The sequence below is a fragment of the Xenopus laevis genome, chromosome 5S (assembly GCF_017654675.1).
Source record: "Xenopus laevis strain J_2021 chromosome 5S, Xenopus_laevis_v10.1, whole genome shotgun sequence".
Classification (NCBI taxonomy): domain Eukaryota; kingdom Metazoa; phylum Chordata; class Amphibia; order Anura; family Pipidae; genus Xenopus; species Xenopus laevis.
This window is the reverse complement of record NC_054380.1, coordinates 1,473,452-1,491,022: the sequence shown is the minus strand read 5'-3', so window position 1 is coordinate 1,491,022 and position 17,571 is coordinate 1,473,452. Positions and strand designations below refer to the sequence as shown.

The window sequence follows — 17,571 nt, the reverse complement described above, 5'->3', positions numbered from 1 at the left end:
CTAACATTTCCTTTTACAAATGTGCTTTTCTAAGTAGCTCAGTTTGCCATTGCTTACAGTCATCATAAAACAAATGTAGATGCCTGGCCTTTGACTGCCATTTACCAGTAATATAAGGAATTTATCCAGTAATGGAATTTGGGGCACCCTGGAAGTGTCACTAGCAATATTGTAACCAATAAGATTTTAATAAAGGTCTTGTGTCTCATGTGATAGAATCCTTTGTAATCCTGGGCCTGAGATTATGGCCCAAGGACTCAATTCTAAACCAGACCAATGCTGTTTTGTCCCAGCAGCTCACAGTTTTGAGTGGCACGTTCCATACTTGATCGCTCAGCAAGCAGAAGTTTAGCTAGAAAGTTTCAGGTTTCCCTATGAGACTGGGAAAATCAAAACAATATACATTTTTCTGTCCAACTGTGCACGGTGCAGATGTTAAACTCACCCGGAGACATTCACATTTCTATAAATGCACTTGGCTTGTGGCATCGTAACGATCCAAGCCCAAATCTGATGGAGATTATTTTATTATTACTTATAGCCTGGCATATACACGTTATCAATATACACTCACTTCCAACATGACTGCAAAGAATAGGGCTTGTGCTCATCATATTTTTTGCCCATTGTTCTTAAAAAAAGGACCAAACATGGAGTAGCTTCAATTTCCCTGTTTAGCTTTAAGAAATAACCAAAACTAAAGATTTTTTTGTGATTAAAACAAAATGCAAAAGTATGTTCAGCCTATTTTTGCTGAAATGGTCTATACTGGTATGAGACCTGTTATCCAGAATGCTTGGGACCTGGGGTATTCCAAATAAGGGATCTTTCCATCATTTGGATCTCCATACCTTAAGTCTAATTAAAAATAATGTAGATATTAGATAAACCCAAAGGGATTGGTTTGGCTCCAATAAGGATTCATTTTATCTTACATTGGATCAGGTACAAGGCAATGTTTTATTAATATTGAGAAGAAGGAAATAATTTTTTAAAATTTAAGTTATTTGATTATAATGTTGCTTTCTAGATATCGGGTCTCCCTACCTGTACTGACCTTTAACAGAAAAATGGTGTTGTTATACAATCTATCAAGAAAAAAACACGGGAACTCCAGTGAAACAGTGGGAAATCTTGTACTTTTCTGCTAAAGTTAAAGGTTTTCATATGACCCAGACAGACATATTGAATCAATATTCTGCAGCCACCACCATCACAACTTTAATACGGCACAACGGCTCCTTGTCACTCACACAACACTAAGGGGGTTATTTATCAAAATCCGAAAATGTCTCATTTATTTCTGAAATATACTCCAACCAAATCAGCATGAGTTATTTCCCCTTATATAGCAATAAGTTTTCCCAAAAATTTCCTGTGCAGGGAGAAAAAAACTCAAAAATTAGTGAAAAATTCAGATTGTACAAATTTTCCGTCTGAAAACTCAGATTTTTTGGATTTTTCAACGAAAACCACAGAATCAGGATATCTCCGGCACTTCTACCATTGATTTATAAACAATCTCAGCAGATCTGAGATGCTAGATTTTCAGATTCTAACTTTTTCCATCCACGGGGGAATTATAAATCACGAAAAATTTAAGTTTTTTTTTTTTTTGTACACAAAAAATTTGGATTATATAGTAAAAAAAAGAAAATTTTTAAAGTTTTTGCTATTCGGACTTTAATAAATAATCCCTTAAAATAGAAATAGACTTGTCAAAAGGTCAAACAATGGCGCTAAAGACCAAGCATCTTATCAATCAGATATAAAAAGCTGTATAATAAAAGCCCTTTTCAAGTTATACATGAAACCCAAATTATTGTTTTTATTAAAACATTCATACCTGTTATAAACTCATTTAAAAGTCTCAGCTGTCAATCACGTATTGCCTGCCCCTCCTCTATGTATATAGAAGCGGAGCAGGAAATTACTTTCACTTTCCATTTCCTAGATTTCACTATCCACATTCTACCTATCTCCTACTTATCTACACAGCCTGACCTGTCTCCTAACCATCTCATTGTGTATAGGAAGGGGTATAAAGTCCCCCATTCTAGGGGCATCTATTTGGCACCAGTTTCATTTGCCAAGTTCTTGACATTTTTCATAATCAGTTTTGTTACTGTTCTGTAGCAAAGGGGCGACAGGGACACAAACTTTGATTTTTAGTTACAATATCATTTGTGACTTCAACTGCCCTTTTGTACAATGATAGGGTGGGTAACGGGCTCATCTGTGATTTTCCAGTTAATATGTTGACTTCGCTCCATCACTAGATCATAGAAGCACCTACACTCACTGGCACGTCTCCAGCTCTGGCCAACTGAGACTTTGTACAGTATGTAGTACAGCTGGAGGTCTGGGGGGATAGGGTGGGTTTTCAGGTAGGTTCTCGTTCAGACCTGGAATATGGATGTGTGCCTCAAAGTTAAAAAGACCACTATAAGAAGCACGTTGCCACTGCATTAAGTTGACATATACCTAACAATCGTATCAGCAAGTTGCTAAATGAGTGTGAAAAAATATTTGAGAGAGGGGGTGTCTATACTGCCAGTCTGTATTGAGTGCCAGGGACTTGCCCCAGTTCCCAGGGACCATTAAACAGCCATTTATGTTTAACATGAACACCGATGACTAAGCACTGGAGGGTATGAAACGCGTAAGGTAGGTCATATGGGGTCAGTATGTAATATTTTTTTTAAATGGTCATCATGTGAATTTAATAAATCTTTGGCTTTTTATGAATTACGAGTTATGGGAAGCAATTTTTTGTTAAATGGCTGCCAAATGAGTGTGGCCCATACCAGGCCAGGGTCAATACATACACCCCAGGGGCTAAAGCCTGTGTAGAGCAGTCCATGCAGACCACAACTACTGCTTGATGCTGTCCTTGGACAAAATAAACTTCTGCCCCATCAATATCTGAAGAACCATAAAAAACTCAAAAAAAACAGGCAATGTAAATAATTTCAGCCCCATTCACAGGGTAATCTTCTTGCAAGGCAGTCGAACGCAGCTGCAATAGACTGATGGCTCCCCATGTATTTATTCAACTGAAAGGGGCTGATGAGAAGAGTTACATTTTTGCTATGCTGGAAATGAAATAATGTTCGTTTTATCCATCATTTAATTTATCTTTAATTGACAAATTGTCTGTTTTATATCAAAGAAACCTCAGTTTTATGACATTAAATAATAGAATATTATTTGCTAAACCAGCGTGTGTTTCTTTGGTAAGGTTGGCCGATTTGCATTCTAGATGGCGGGATGGCACTCGGAAAGCTTCGTTTTCCGAAGTCACCTCACGGAAAGCCAAAGCGATCTGAGTGCCATCCCGCTGGCAATTTACATTCTAGCCGGCAGGAAGGCAGTTCGGGAAGATTAGTCGCCCGAAGAAGAAACGATTTGTTGCTGGGAGACTAATCTCCTGAAATAGCAGCGTGTGAAGGACTAAAGGATAAGCCACACAGTTATTAAATTGCAGTATTTCATGTTTAAAAGGGAGTAAAAAAATCAATGTTTAATGCACTGCATGGACTAGGAACAAGAAGGAATAGGAACAACGGTCTGCCAGTATTCATGTGGCTGCTTCTCTCAATGTCACTTCAATATCAGTAATTACACGTATGGGACCTGTTATGCAGAATGCTCAGGACCTAGGGTTTTTCTGGATAACGGGTCTTTCCCTAATTTGGATCTTTGTGCCTTAAGTCTACAAATAAAATAATTTAAACAATATTAAACCCAATAGGATTGTTTTTTCTTCAATAAGGATTAACTATTTCTTAGTTGGGATCATTTACAAAGTACGGATTTATTATTACACAGAAAAAGGACATATTTTTTTCAAAATCGTAATCTTTTTATTAAGTGGGAGATGGCTTTTCTGAAATTCGGAGATAACAGAGCCATACCATAAATATTGCAAACACTGAGAATTCACGATTTACAATCTACTGTAAAACCATCACTCAGACTATTTCTGTTCTTCAATTTAGGAACTGCTGCACACACACTACACCAGGGATCCCCAACCTTTTTCACAAGTGAGCAACATTCAAATGTATAAAGAGTTGGGGAGCAACACAAGCATATAAAATGTTCCTTGGAGGTGCCAAATTAGTGCTGTGATTGGCTATTGGTAGCCCCTAAACGGACTGGCAGCTACAGGAGGTTCCATTTGGCAGTACAACTGTTTAGGCAAGTTTTGGTTGTATAATAAAGTCAGGAATTCAAAAATAATCACCTGCTTTGAGGCCACTGAGAGCAACATCCAAGGGGTTGGGGAGCAACATGTTACTCACGAGCTACTGGTTGGGGATCACTGCACTACACCATGGGTTATCTCGTATTTAGACAACTTTTATAAGATGCAGTACTGTATTGTGTATTATATGTTTAAAGGGATACTGTAATGGGAAAAAACTACATCATAAAAATCATGACAGAATCTCTTTAAAGGAGAAGGAACGGCTTTGTACACTTGGAGTGGCAAATGTTAGGCACTCCAAATGATTGTATTGACTTACCTGAAACCCCAGGCCAGTGCTCCTATCAGGGGAAAACTGTACCGGCCCAGGGTTATACCAGTGAGCACCATGGAGAGATCTTCTTCCGGCATCTTCTTTCTTCGAATTTCCCGGGGCAGACGCATGCGCAGTTGTACAAATAGACTTTTTAGTTACAGTTTGTCTTTTCATTCTACATGTGCATGTGCAGCCATGTAAAGGAAGAGGAAGACAGAAGATCACTCCGTGGTGCTCACTGGTATAACCCTGGGCCGGTGCAGGTTTCTGCTGATAGGAGCATCAGCCTGGGGTTTCAGGTAAGTCAATACAATCACTTGGGGGGCCTAACATTTGCCACCCACAAGTGTAAGATGCCTTTCCTTCTCCTTTAATACACATTAACCAGTGCCTTCCAATCACTTTGTGATTGTGTTCAAGAGCCATGAGCTATAGGATCAGTAATGAACAATCCTGAATAAGAAGGGGAAATCTAGTGTGAATTAAGACATTGCTGAATTTACTTCCTCAATTGCACTATTAAAGAATTGCATATCTGTGTGTCAGCTGCTTTAACTGTCAGGAAGTGTTGTGCTGATGCATCAAAGATAATCTACATTTGCTTTGCATTGTGGGTGCTGTACCATCCAGTTGCAGAACGGGTTAAAGCTGACCAGCGTCTGCACCCTGAGGCATAATTACGATACCCACAGAGTCTCCTGAGAATGTGCCCATTGCATTACTGGTGCACTTATTCTTTCTTGCCCTTGAAGTGACATTTTCAGCACATTTACACACACGTGTCCACAACTGGACTCTACATTGTAGGTGGGCAAAGCAGTTAAAAGGTGCATTTCTCTGTAACAGTAGCCAATAATCAACCACCACTAATTATGCTACAACCATATATTAATGGGGAACTATTGTAAAAAATTTAAATATAATATAAGCTTCCTCATACTGAAGTAGGAAACTTTGTAAATACAGTCAATTAAATATTCTGTATTGTTTCTGAAATAATCACGTTTATATTCACTATTCCTCTCTCAGCATCTGTTTCTCTTCATTCTGTCTTCATGCAGCAGTTGGGTGTCAGATATTCACTGACAGTTACATCCAATATATCTTATAGGGGGGCTCCTTTCCTAGCAGATGTATTAGAACTCACTCAAATAACTGATTCCAGTACCAACAAAATGTAACAAAATAACTGCCTTTTGCACAAATCCTGCATGTAGAGAGACATGATGTCTGGTGAGTTTAATAGAGTGACCTCTAATACATCTTCTAGGCAAAAGGAGCCCCCCTATAAGATATATTGGATCTAACTGTCAGTGAATATCTGACACCCAACTGCTGCATGAAGAGAGAATGAAGAGAAACAGATGCTGAGAGAGGAATAGTGAATATAAACGTGATTATTTCAGAAACAATACAGAATATTTAATTGACTGTATTTAGAAAGTTTCTTATTTCAGTGTGCTAAAGCTAATATTACATTTTCGCAATAGTTCCCCATTAATAGCGACTTGCATGTGAGACACAAATGCAGCTTAAATTACACTGCCATAATTAAACTAAATAGTTGCCTACACAACTCAATGGTTGTGCAATGCCAACAAAGATATAATAAAAACCTTATTGGAGACAAAACAATCCTATTGGGTTTCATTCATGTTTAACTAACTTTTTTAGCAGACTTAAGACATGGAGATTCAAATTACAAAAGACCCCTTATCCAGAAAAGCCCAGGTCCTGAGCATTTTGGTCCCATACCTGTACAAACTTTTAGAAAAATATATCTGAAATCTAAAGCAGGTATGGAAACAATTGTATTTACATTGACCTATGTCTGGTCCCCCAGAAGTAATTCAATGTGGAGTTTTTTGGTTTTATAATAGGAAAACCAAGTGCACAATGGAAAGTGTTTACATCCAAGAAAATGTATGAGGATTTATATGTACAATTTATGTTCTCTTGGCCTTTCTATACATGATCAGCATAACATGAGAGTTATTTAGCCCACTAACTCCTTATTTGCATATATCTTTATCATTTGTTATTATAGTGTTTCTATTCACAATCTGCAGTAAAACAGGAAAAACATGGCTTTAATTGTATTCAGCTGCAGAAACACAACAATATATCTGAAACACACAAACACACAACAACCAAGGAAAAGAGATTTAGGGATCTGTTTTGGATCACCGGCTATGTTTCTCATAGCAACCAATCAGCAATAAGTTTTGAACAGAAAACAAAAGCCAAGATCTAATTGATTGCTATAGGCAATGTAGAGAGCACAAAATATCATAACTATAAGCATATAATGGTATTTTAAGATATAGCAGTGGTTCCTTGAAATAGTAGCAGGGGGGCCTCAGCCTGAAAGTGAGTTAAAGTGAAATTTGGGAAAAATGTTTATTTGCTCTCCTAGATTCAAATTAATTCTCAAGGTCAAATATGTGGCCTGATATTTATCGAACAATGGCTGAATTACTTATATACAGGTATAACATCCATTATTAGGAACCCCATTATCCAGAAAGCTCCTAATTAAGGAAAAGCTATCTCCCATAGACTCAATTTTAATCCAAATAATCCACATTTTTTACAAATTATTACATTTTTCTCCCTTATGGAAGAATTAAAACTCTCGTGTTTGGTATCCAGGCAGTGCTGTATGTTTGGCATGAGACAAGTAAATCCCCTCGGATTTCAGAAGGCTTCACTTTACCTTTTTCTCTGTAATAATAAAACAGTCCCTTGTACTTGATCCAAACTGTGATATATAACCCAACAGCCACCAATCTATAGCATTCTATAAATGTGTTGCTTTACACAACAACTGGAGCACAGCAATATAAGACAGAGGAGCATCTTCATTACTGGTCCTAATGCATCACAATAACAATGTTATATATAAGAGTTGCAGTGATTTTGTTCCATTAAAGGAATCTAATAAGGCATCTAATGAATTTATAACTGTGTAATAATATAAAGAGAACACAAACGGTGTGATACAGTTTAATGCCATAGGAATATGCTCTATGGAAAGGGTCCCCAACCTTTTTTTTGGCCCAGGGACTGGTGAACTTGGGGTCAAGGGCCGGCATCCAATTCTGGAGCACCGGCGTCCAATTCGGCGCAACACGTTAATCAGGCCCAGACTGGCAATCTGTGGGTTCTGGCAAATGCCAGAGGGGCTGCTGTAAGGTGCCATAGAAAGTGACTATTAAGTGGGCTGTTGGGGGGCTGTTGGGGCCTCAGTGTACTAGGAATGCCAGGGCCTATTTTGAATCGCAGTCCAGTCCTGGTTAATTATTCTCTAGGGTCGGCGGCCCAGTTCAAGACTATCTGTGGCCCGGTACTGGGCGGTTGAGAACTTTTGCTCTATGGGACTCTAATGGTAGAAAGTCTAAACGTCACACAGAAATATTTCAGCGACTTCTCCCATAGGGAGCGTAACATAAGAATTTCATGTGAATACACAAAGTGTTTCTGAGAACTCATACAGATCCAGTAATAGAGCACAGTATTGCAGCAAAGTCATTTTCTACTCCTGCTTTGACCTCTAGTCCCTAAAGACTGTAGGAGGCCTGTAGCAAACCATGCAGAATGTTTCCCTTTATTGCAATTATGACTAATAAAAAACACTCATTACCCAGCACTTCCATGGAAAATAAAACTAGTTGCACAAGGTTTGTCACTGCTGCTACAGGAGAGCAGAGATTGTACAGCTTGTAGCCTTCCCTCTATATCTCCTATATACCTAGTGAGAAGACTTACACAGGCATATTGCAATCCTCTCCTTATACACAGCAGTGTGCAACATCCAAATGTCATTGAACTACAACTCCCACTAGCTGCTCTCGGAGCCGGGAGTTAGAGCACAAATGCTGCAGCCAAAATATAATAATAAATCCCACTGCTCCAAGAATCTCTTGCACCCTCCGCCCCCATAGGATCAGCATTAAAAACCAAAACTCTGCTTCCTCCTTTTTGGTGCTTTTGTGTGAATCAGAGGAAATGTTAGTGTGTATTCTTGTATTATTATATTCTTGTATTATTATATTCTTGTATTCTTGTTATTATATTATTGTGTTATTGTATTATTATATTCTTGTATTATTATATTATTATATTCTTATATTATTGTGTTATTATATTATTATATTCTTGTGTTATTATATTATTATATAATACACAAAAGCCATGAATATCTTGTAAATTATATTATCCTTATAAACGGTGAGTTCTGATGTCATCAGTTATAAACGGTGAGTTCTGATGTCATTTCTGTCACATGACTCACTGAAACTTGTGTATTATAATAAATAAAGTACCCCCAGTTGTAAAATATGAGGATATTAGAAGTTACCTCCGAGTTCCATGACCTGTATAAAAACACTCAGCCTCATACTTTTATATGGTCATGAAACTCCCTGGTAACTTATAATATCCTTATATTTCACAAGAGGGGCTACTTTATTCACTATATTATTGTGTTATTATATTATTGTGTTATTATATTATTGCATTATTATATTCTTGTATTATTATATTATTGTTTATTATATTATTATATTATTATATTATTATATTCTTGTATTATGATATGATTGTATGATTGTGTTATTATATTCTTGTGTTATTATATTATGATATGATTGTATTATTATTATATTCTTGTGCTGGAGATGAAGGTCATGTCACTGTGGGTTGTGACTGCTGCAGCTGTGAGTGCCACTAGTTCTCTATATAACACACACAGACCCAATAGAAGCAGAGGATTTGGGGAGCCCGTGTGCAGATGTCGCGCAGGTACCAGGAGCCCAGGGTTCGGGCATGGGACGAGCAGATGACTGAGCAGGAGATGATGGAGCAGATGATGGAGCAGCAGTCAGATTAGAGGCAGCGGTGCAGTTGGTAGAAAGAACAAATCACTCACCTCCCGGAAAGGAAGTCATGTCTGTCCGTTCGGATGTTAGAGGCGAGGCAGCCGCTGTCACGGGAATGGCCGAGAGGAGTGAGAGCAGTTTGGCAGCAGCAGATTCCCGAGTCTCCAGCAGGGGACAAACTTGGACACTTCAGCGGATGGACAACTAATGTCTAGTGATTGGACGCGGTGCCACCCCCGCAAAGCGCTTGGACACTTCCTCGGCTCCAATGTGCGGAGGTACAAGTCAGACCGACTCATTTCATCAATGGGGGGGCGTGTCTAGTAGAACGTGTGCCAGCCCTCTGCCCGTACGGGGCTAAGTCACACACAGCACGTATTGCTCCTCCTCCTCCTCCCCATTCCCCAATGACGAATGTCTCTCTCTCTATTAACCACTTCGACTGCGACTCACACGCCCCCCCCCCAAAGAGACCGTGGCCTCTTCCTCACACCGTCACCGAGCTCCGCCCAACTGCAACTGTCAGTCCGTCACCAACAATCGGCTACTGTCACTCACTGGCTCTGACTTCCCTCCCTGCCCCCACTCCAACCCCTGCCCCAGTCACTCCTGCCCCAAAGTCACTCCAGCCAATTGAAAGCTCTAGACATCCCATAGGATAACATTGCAGAGGCTAAAAATCCCATAAATCAAGAGAATATTTCTAATAAAGAATAATCACTAGAATCCCTTCTTGTACTTCAGCAGCTGATGACACAACAACTGGGCAGGCTCTGGGCAATGCAAAAAAAAAAACCCTAAACACAAACCATAGACATAAATATAGACACTGGCAATTCAGTTGCATTTCAGAGGCCCAAACTCCCCCCACTAGTCCAATAAATAGTGACTGGCTCATCTTCTAGTGGCCACTTTAGTATTTGGGCCTGGGGAGCCTTATCACTTGCTAAACAATACGAATTAATGTCTTTTCTTCCGGATCTAAGTAATTATAGGCTTAGCTTACCCTGCAATATCTCTTCCTTTCCAATGGCCTCAGTCATATTTTATGCCAATGTTACTGAGGCTGAAGGAAGGAAATACAGACTGGAAAGCCCTTCCTTATGTACACAGCACAATCCACCAGAAACGCTCCCACACAACATGGTTACATGCTACAGAATTTCACTCTTACAAGCAAAAACTGCTCCTCACACAAGAGAAGCAATAACATTGCAAATACTGTCTGTTTTTCTTTATGAGGTTAAAGAGATTCTGTCATGATTTCTATGATGTAGTTTTTATGTCTAAATGACACTGTTTACACTGCAAATAATTCACTGTACAATATAAAATGTCATTCCTGAACCAACAAGTGTATTTAGTTGTAATATTGGTGTGTAGGTGCATCTCAGCTCATTTTGCCTGGTCATGTGATTTCAGAAAGAGCCAGCACTTTAGGATGGAACTGCTTTCTGGCAGCCTGTTGTTTCTCCTACTCAATGTAACTGAATGTGTCTCAGTGGGACCTGGATTTTACTATTGAGTGTTGTTCTTAGATCTACCAGGCAGCTGTTATCTTGTGTTAGGGAGCTGCTATCTGGTTACCTTCCCATTGTTCTGTTGTTTGGCTGCTGGGGGGGGGGGATATCACTCCAATTTGCAGTACAGCAGTAAAGAGTGATTGAAGTTAATCAGAGCACAAGTCACATGACTGGGGGCAGCTGGAAAACTGACAATACGTCTAGCCCCATGTCAGATTTCAAAAGTAAATATAAAAAAATCAGTTTGCTCTTTTGAGAAATGGATTTCAGTGCAGAATTCTGCTGAAGTAGCACTATTAACTGATGTGTTTTGGGAAAAAAAACATGTTTCCCCATGACAGTATCCCTTTAAGGTATTGATATTAAAATGTACATGTATGGATCAATTATAAATACAGAAAACAATGCAAGTTTTGCGGGGCTATCAGGGCTAGCACAGGGTTGTCCAACTGTTGGCCCTCAAAAGAGGTTTTAATGGCCCCCAGACCGAAAAAGACTTCCACTGATGATACCACTGTTTTAATATAATGTGCCCCCCAAATGTGTAAGTTAGCAGATAATGGGCACATTATATGGTAGCAGTTGGACAGCACTGTTTTTGTGTTTAAAGTCTACACCCTTCTTTCATAAACAGCAATTGATAATGTTTTATATATATATATATATAAAGCTGCAGGGAGAATATATACCAACAGTCTCGTCTCAAACGTATGGGTTTATAGTGAGCCACAAGCATGGATTCCACTTGCAATAGCTTTCCTCATAGCAAATAATTCTGCTTAATGCAATATTATAAAGCATTACTGTATGAATGCACAAAAATGCATTTTAATGAAGTAAAAACGATATGGGTGTTGAAAGACAGATAAAAGCTTTGTTGGCACCTGCTACAACGTGGGAACACTCATGAATACAGTGAAGTGAGGCACGAGATGTTCCCTTGCTTCCAGCACCCATAATGCCACCCATGTTTGCCAATACAAATACTAATGGACAAGTGCTGCACATTCATATAATGCAATGTAAGCTTTGCCCTTAATTCCAAGCAGCTATTACAAGTATTAGATCAACTTACGGGGTTGTTCACCTTCCAAACACCTTTTTCAGTTCAGTTGTTTTCAGATTGTTCCCCAGAAATAAAGACTTTTTTCAATTACTTTCCATTTTTTATTTTTTACAGTTTTTCCAAAATGTAAGTTTAAATTTGAATGTTTGTGTCTCTGGTGTTTGAGTCTGGCAGCTCAGTAATTCAGTTACAATTTTACAACATTTCATTGATCCATTTCTCAGCAGCATCTCTGGAATATCAGTAACTATTGTATCAAGTCTAACAGTTACCTGTAACGAAACCCAGAGATTCTGCTCAGCAGAGACAAAGATAAGAAATGTATCAACTAAATGTATCCATTTAGAACAGTTTACAGGGTCGGCGACTCCCCTTCCCAGAGCTGCTTTAGAAGGTGAAAAATGACACTTTACACTTCAATTTTAGAAATTGGTCACACCTAGAAAATAGAAAATGAGATAATTAGCAAGCTTGTGGCTCAGTGGGCACATATAATGTGTGATTTATCTCAAGATTTCTAATCCTCCAAGTAACCAACAAGTAATGATACTTCTGGTCTCCCCACTAGTCTGTATTATATACCACTGCCAGCTCCTCCTCTCCTAAAGTCATTATCATGGATTCCCATAAAACAAAGAATAACTTGCAAACTCCTTCTCATAACCTTCAAAGCCCCTGCGCCTCACTCCATCTCTTCTCACTCCATCTCTTCTCACTCCATCTCTTCTCACTCCATCTCTTCTCACTCCATCTCTTCTCACTCCATTTCTTCTCACTCCATCTCTTCTCACTCCATCTCTTCTCACTCCATCTCTTCTCACTCCATCTCTTCTCACTCCATCTCTTCTCACTCCATCTCTTCTCACTCCATCTCTTCTCACTCCATTTCTTCTCACTCCATTTCTTCTCACTCCATCTCTTCTCACTCCATCTCTTTTCACTACTCCACATGTTTCTGGCCAACTGTTTGGTCACCAAACCCCCCACTATTTCCCACCATGAACCTTCTGTCTTGCTACACGTTACATTGGGAATACCATCCCTGAATTCCATTCTTATATCTTCAGAAATAAACTCAAAGACTACCTCTTGAAACACTCACATAACAGCTGAACTGGGAATTGGAACTTATATTGCAGTGTCAACCACTGTAACCTACAATACTAAATATCCTTCTATTTGTGTCTGTAAGTTACCCTCCCATTTAGATTGGAAGCTCTATGGGGGAGGGACCTCCTTATGTTTGTCTCTTTGACGCTTAGCTCTTAATAATGCAACAGTACTTTGTATTTATTTATTATTGTAATGACTCAGTTTGTTCTATTAATGTATTGTTTTGCTGAACAGTGCTGTGCACATAAGTAGCACTATATAAATAAAATATTTATCCATACAAAACGGGCTTAGTGCATATTGATTTACATTACACATAAATGAGGTGTTCTTATACGTGGCTATAGTGTGAACCCATTGATCTGAAGTGTTCACCTTTGCTCTCTACAGACACAGCCCTGCTCTTACAAGAAATCCAACTCCTCTAACAGCACAAGGGTTAACTCAGTTTAATGCAGGAGCTGACGTTCCTCTGGCCCAAGACACAAAGTGCAGTTTTATTTTAGGAAAGCGACAGAAGCCTAAGTAGCATGTCAGCCCGATCCCAAACTCTTGGCATGCAGATCTGTGCTCTGACCTTGACTCAATGTTACAGGCCACTTGCAACACACACACAGACACACAGACAAGACATACACACACAAACACAACACACACACAACACACAGACACCGAGACACAACATACACAACACATAGACACAACACACAGAGACACAACAAACAGAGACACACACACATACACAACACACAGACACCGAGACACAACACAAAGAGACTCAACACACACAACAAAAAGAGAGACACACACTTACACAACGACAAGAGCAGGTTTAGAGATGGGGCTTTAGAAACAGAGGTAGGTCAAAGAAATCCAATAGAAATGTGTATATACAAACACACAGACTGTGCTGAGAGACAAGTGTAGGCCTCATGTTGGGCTGCAGGGGGTGTGATACTTGATACTCATCTGTACTTCATACAATGAGAAAGCTGGAAGGCGTGAGGAGCTGGTTGGGAGGCTTTATCATTATATAATACACAAAAGCCATGAATATCTTGTAAATTATATCCTTATAAACAGTGAGTAGTGATGTCATCAGTTATAAACGGTGAGTTCTGATGTCATCAGTTATAAACGGTGAGTAGTGATGTATTTTCTGTCACATGACTCACTGAAACTTGTGTATTATAATAAATAAAGTACCCCCAGTTGTAAAATATGAGGATATTAGAAGTCACCTCGGAGTTCCATGACCTGTATAAAAACACTCGGCCTTCAGCCTCGTACTTTTATATGTAAATCCAATCAAGTGGAGCGCTCACCTCCCTAATACACACTATTTGTAGTGCCAGGTGCTGTACTGTGAGACCCACTCCTGTCACTGCGTCAAATCGATATCCAAAAGAAAGCCAGTAGCACACTGAGTCAGGTTGCAGTTGTGTTCAAAAAGAATTATTTTATTAAGCCCATATGCAAAAAGGCTTTTATATGGTCATGAAACTCCTCGGTAACTTATAACATGCTTATATTTTACAATAGGGGGCACTTTATTCACTATATATCAGGGGTATTTCAGGCGCAGAGCAATATATTTTACATGTTGTTGTGGTGCAGATAAACCAGTGAGGCGTCACGTGACTGATGCAAGTTATGGGGTTAGGGAGGGGGCGGGTACTGGCTTCATGATGATGATGAGGCGCAAGATGATGACGTGAAGCAGACAACACGGGGCGTGGCTTGTATACAGCTGACTCCTGACTGAATCCACAATATGGTTGCCAAGACTATGGGGTATATAGAATACACATTGAGTTGTACGTCACTTAGACAGAAGCCCGTCCGGAATGTGTATATGTCGGTGTAAATATCGATAGGGCAACCACATACCGCCCAAGTCACACTATTCGCGGGACGGTGCTGATTTTTCTGACAGCCGCTTAATCGTCCAGAAGCGCCAATAAAGGCCGGCCCCTCAGCTCGTGTCTGACTCCCGACGTCACAAACGTCATCTCGCGAGACCACGTATATAAGCGCAGTGACGCAACACGTCGCCGACTGAGAGTTGTGATGTGGGTGAATGTTGTATAGAGTCATTTAGTGAACTCGACCATAAACTTCTTCACCCACTGTCCACTTTATCAACTTCCTACTGATCCTATGGGCAAACGTGATGTCACTGGGAGGAGCTTGTGCGTCATTTCCTCTGCTTGATCCACGTGACCCTTAAAGTATAAGATTATTTGCTGTCACTAAATCCACTGAGCAGCGACTAGTGTTTCCTATAGAAGTCTGACTGGTTACATCACGTGGTTACATTGTGATTCTGATCCCCTGTTTGCTTTGGATTAGGGATAAATTCAATTGTGTGTTGGGCCTTTAAGTACTAAACACTATGGATTTGTTTATTAAATGCAGAGCGGGGTACAAAGTGCAAAGAATGGCCACAAACATTTTCATGATGGTCAGCGGGTCCGGGTTGCGGATAAGGTACTTGCGGGTAGGGTCGGTAGCAGTTCTAAGCGGGTGAGAATGCGGGTTGCAGGTACGGGTCCCAAAAAATGGACCCGCGCAGGACTCTAATGCCTGCATTGCTAAAAATGCTCCCACCTAGTGGTAAATATGAGAACAGCGCTCAGTAAAAATTCAAGTCCCAAGTTGGGACTCCTCCAGAAACATTAGCTTATTTGAAAGCAGATCCATTGTGAAGTGCTGGCTCTTTCTGAAAGCACAGGATCAGGCAGAATGACCCGAAATGTCTACACATTAATATTACGACTGAAAAATGTTTCATGAATAAAGTTTTAAATGATAGAATTAATTACTTTTAATGTACACAGTGTAACTTGTAGTAAAACTATACCATAACAATCATGAATTTTTAAAAATACAAGATGCCAGAGCACCCAAAATTGACTGAAAATGTATCAGTCTGCAAAAATTTGGGTCATACCCCTCATTATGTCTCCGGAAGAGCTCAGAAAAAAACCCAGAAAGCCTATTTTCAATGTTAAGACTTAAAAAAGGTTTTCTTGTGTTGTCCCAGCTTATTTACTCTGTGGGCTTGTTTAAAGGGATCTTAAAGGGCACTCTAGTTCAAATACAGATATATGATATATACATAAAAATATGCATAAAAAGGGCCAGAGACAGACCTATGGTATATGCCGGCTTAACAAAACTGCTTCATTTCCAATACATTTTCAGTACAATAATACTTCAGCTGTCTTTGCTCATTTCATCCTGTTTATAAAGAATGTGTTCCCTTTTATTCAGAGTTGCACAATTTTATGGCAGTTAATTAATAAGTGGCTATTTAAAAATAATTTGTGTTGGTAAACGTTAGTAACACACAGAGTATTTGTGTCTATATTTCCTGTACCACGATGCTTTATTCTCATATTGTTACTTACAGACCCCCCTGTTGGCCAACAACTCAACCGTCGCCTCCACCAGAAGTTTTTAATCGCCCACTATATTCTCCAGACATGTTATGTTACCAAACATGATTTTTCTCTTATTTTATAAAACATAAGAGGAAACTCTGTGTGAGACGAGGTTTCCTTTGCAGCTGTGACACCTGGTGGTGATTTGTTAGAATAACTAATGTTTCTTGGCACAGGTTCCTAACAGCATTTAGTACAATATTCTGCAAATGATCTGAGCTAGTTATTGCTAAATGAGACATTCTCTGATCATGATCATTCCATCTCACATCTTAAAAACCAATGCACAACAAAAATTAAATCTTAAGGCCACCTTAAGATCTTCCAAACCCTTTATCAGTTTAGTTCCTCTAAAGTCTAGACTCGCTCTATTTAAGGTTCCTTTTGAGTTCTGGAGACCATTTCTATATTGTATGGGATTATTTCAATGAAAGGAAAAGCCTAACCATCTTCTACAGTTTCTACCATTTTCAGAGTTGCACATGGTCAGACTGAGATACAATAAACAATCCCAGTGGTCCCCGGCTCCAGCTGGGCCACATTCACAGCCCACAGTCTGTGTCCTTCCTTGATGAGCACCACTACCTGTCACCCTGTCTGTCACCCTGCTGGGACCCCAAGGGCACACAGCCCACCTTCCTCCCTTCTGACCTTGCCATCTATCACCCTGTTGGCCCCATCCCAGTGCAGAACTTATAGTCATCTTTATTTTTTGGAGGAGGCAGAGTAGGACAAAGAGCATGGGAATGCTGAGAACGTTGGTGAACTCTGCTTATGTAAGCATTGGTGATATAATACTTTCAGTCTATTTCCTACAGTGATCTTGCTATCATGCCTGGGGTTAATGTGCTCATGATCCATTGCTGCAGTGATCTTAGGGGCATATCTGAGGTAAATGTGCTCATGATCCATTCCTGCAGTGATGTTACAGATTTTTTTGATGTTAATATGTTAATTAATGACATGTCTAAGGTATGCTTATTGCCCATTTCTCTCTGGCATGTCTGGGGTGAA

At 39.6% G+C, this 17,571-nt stretch overlaps 1 protein-coding gene across 1 annotated transcript in view; it reads right to left on the bottom strand.

Moving 5' to 3' along the window:
* The window catches only part of ugp2.S (UDP-glucose pyrophosphorylase 2 S homeolog), a 42,813-nt gene extending 33,142 nt beyond the window's left edge, over positions 1-9,671 (bottom strand). Inside the window, 1 exon segment of the mRNA NM_001089760.2 lies at positions 9,460-9,671. Within this exon segment, the coding sequence (NP_001083229.1) occupies positions 9,460-9,478 (19 nt within the window). The 5' untranslated portion in view covers positions 9,479-9,671.
* Between the last annotated feature and the right edge of the window lie 7,900 nt (positions 9,672-17,571).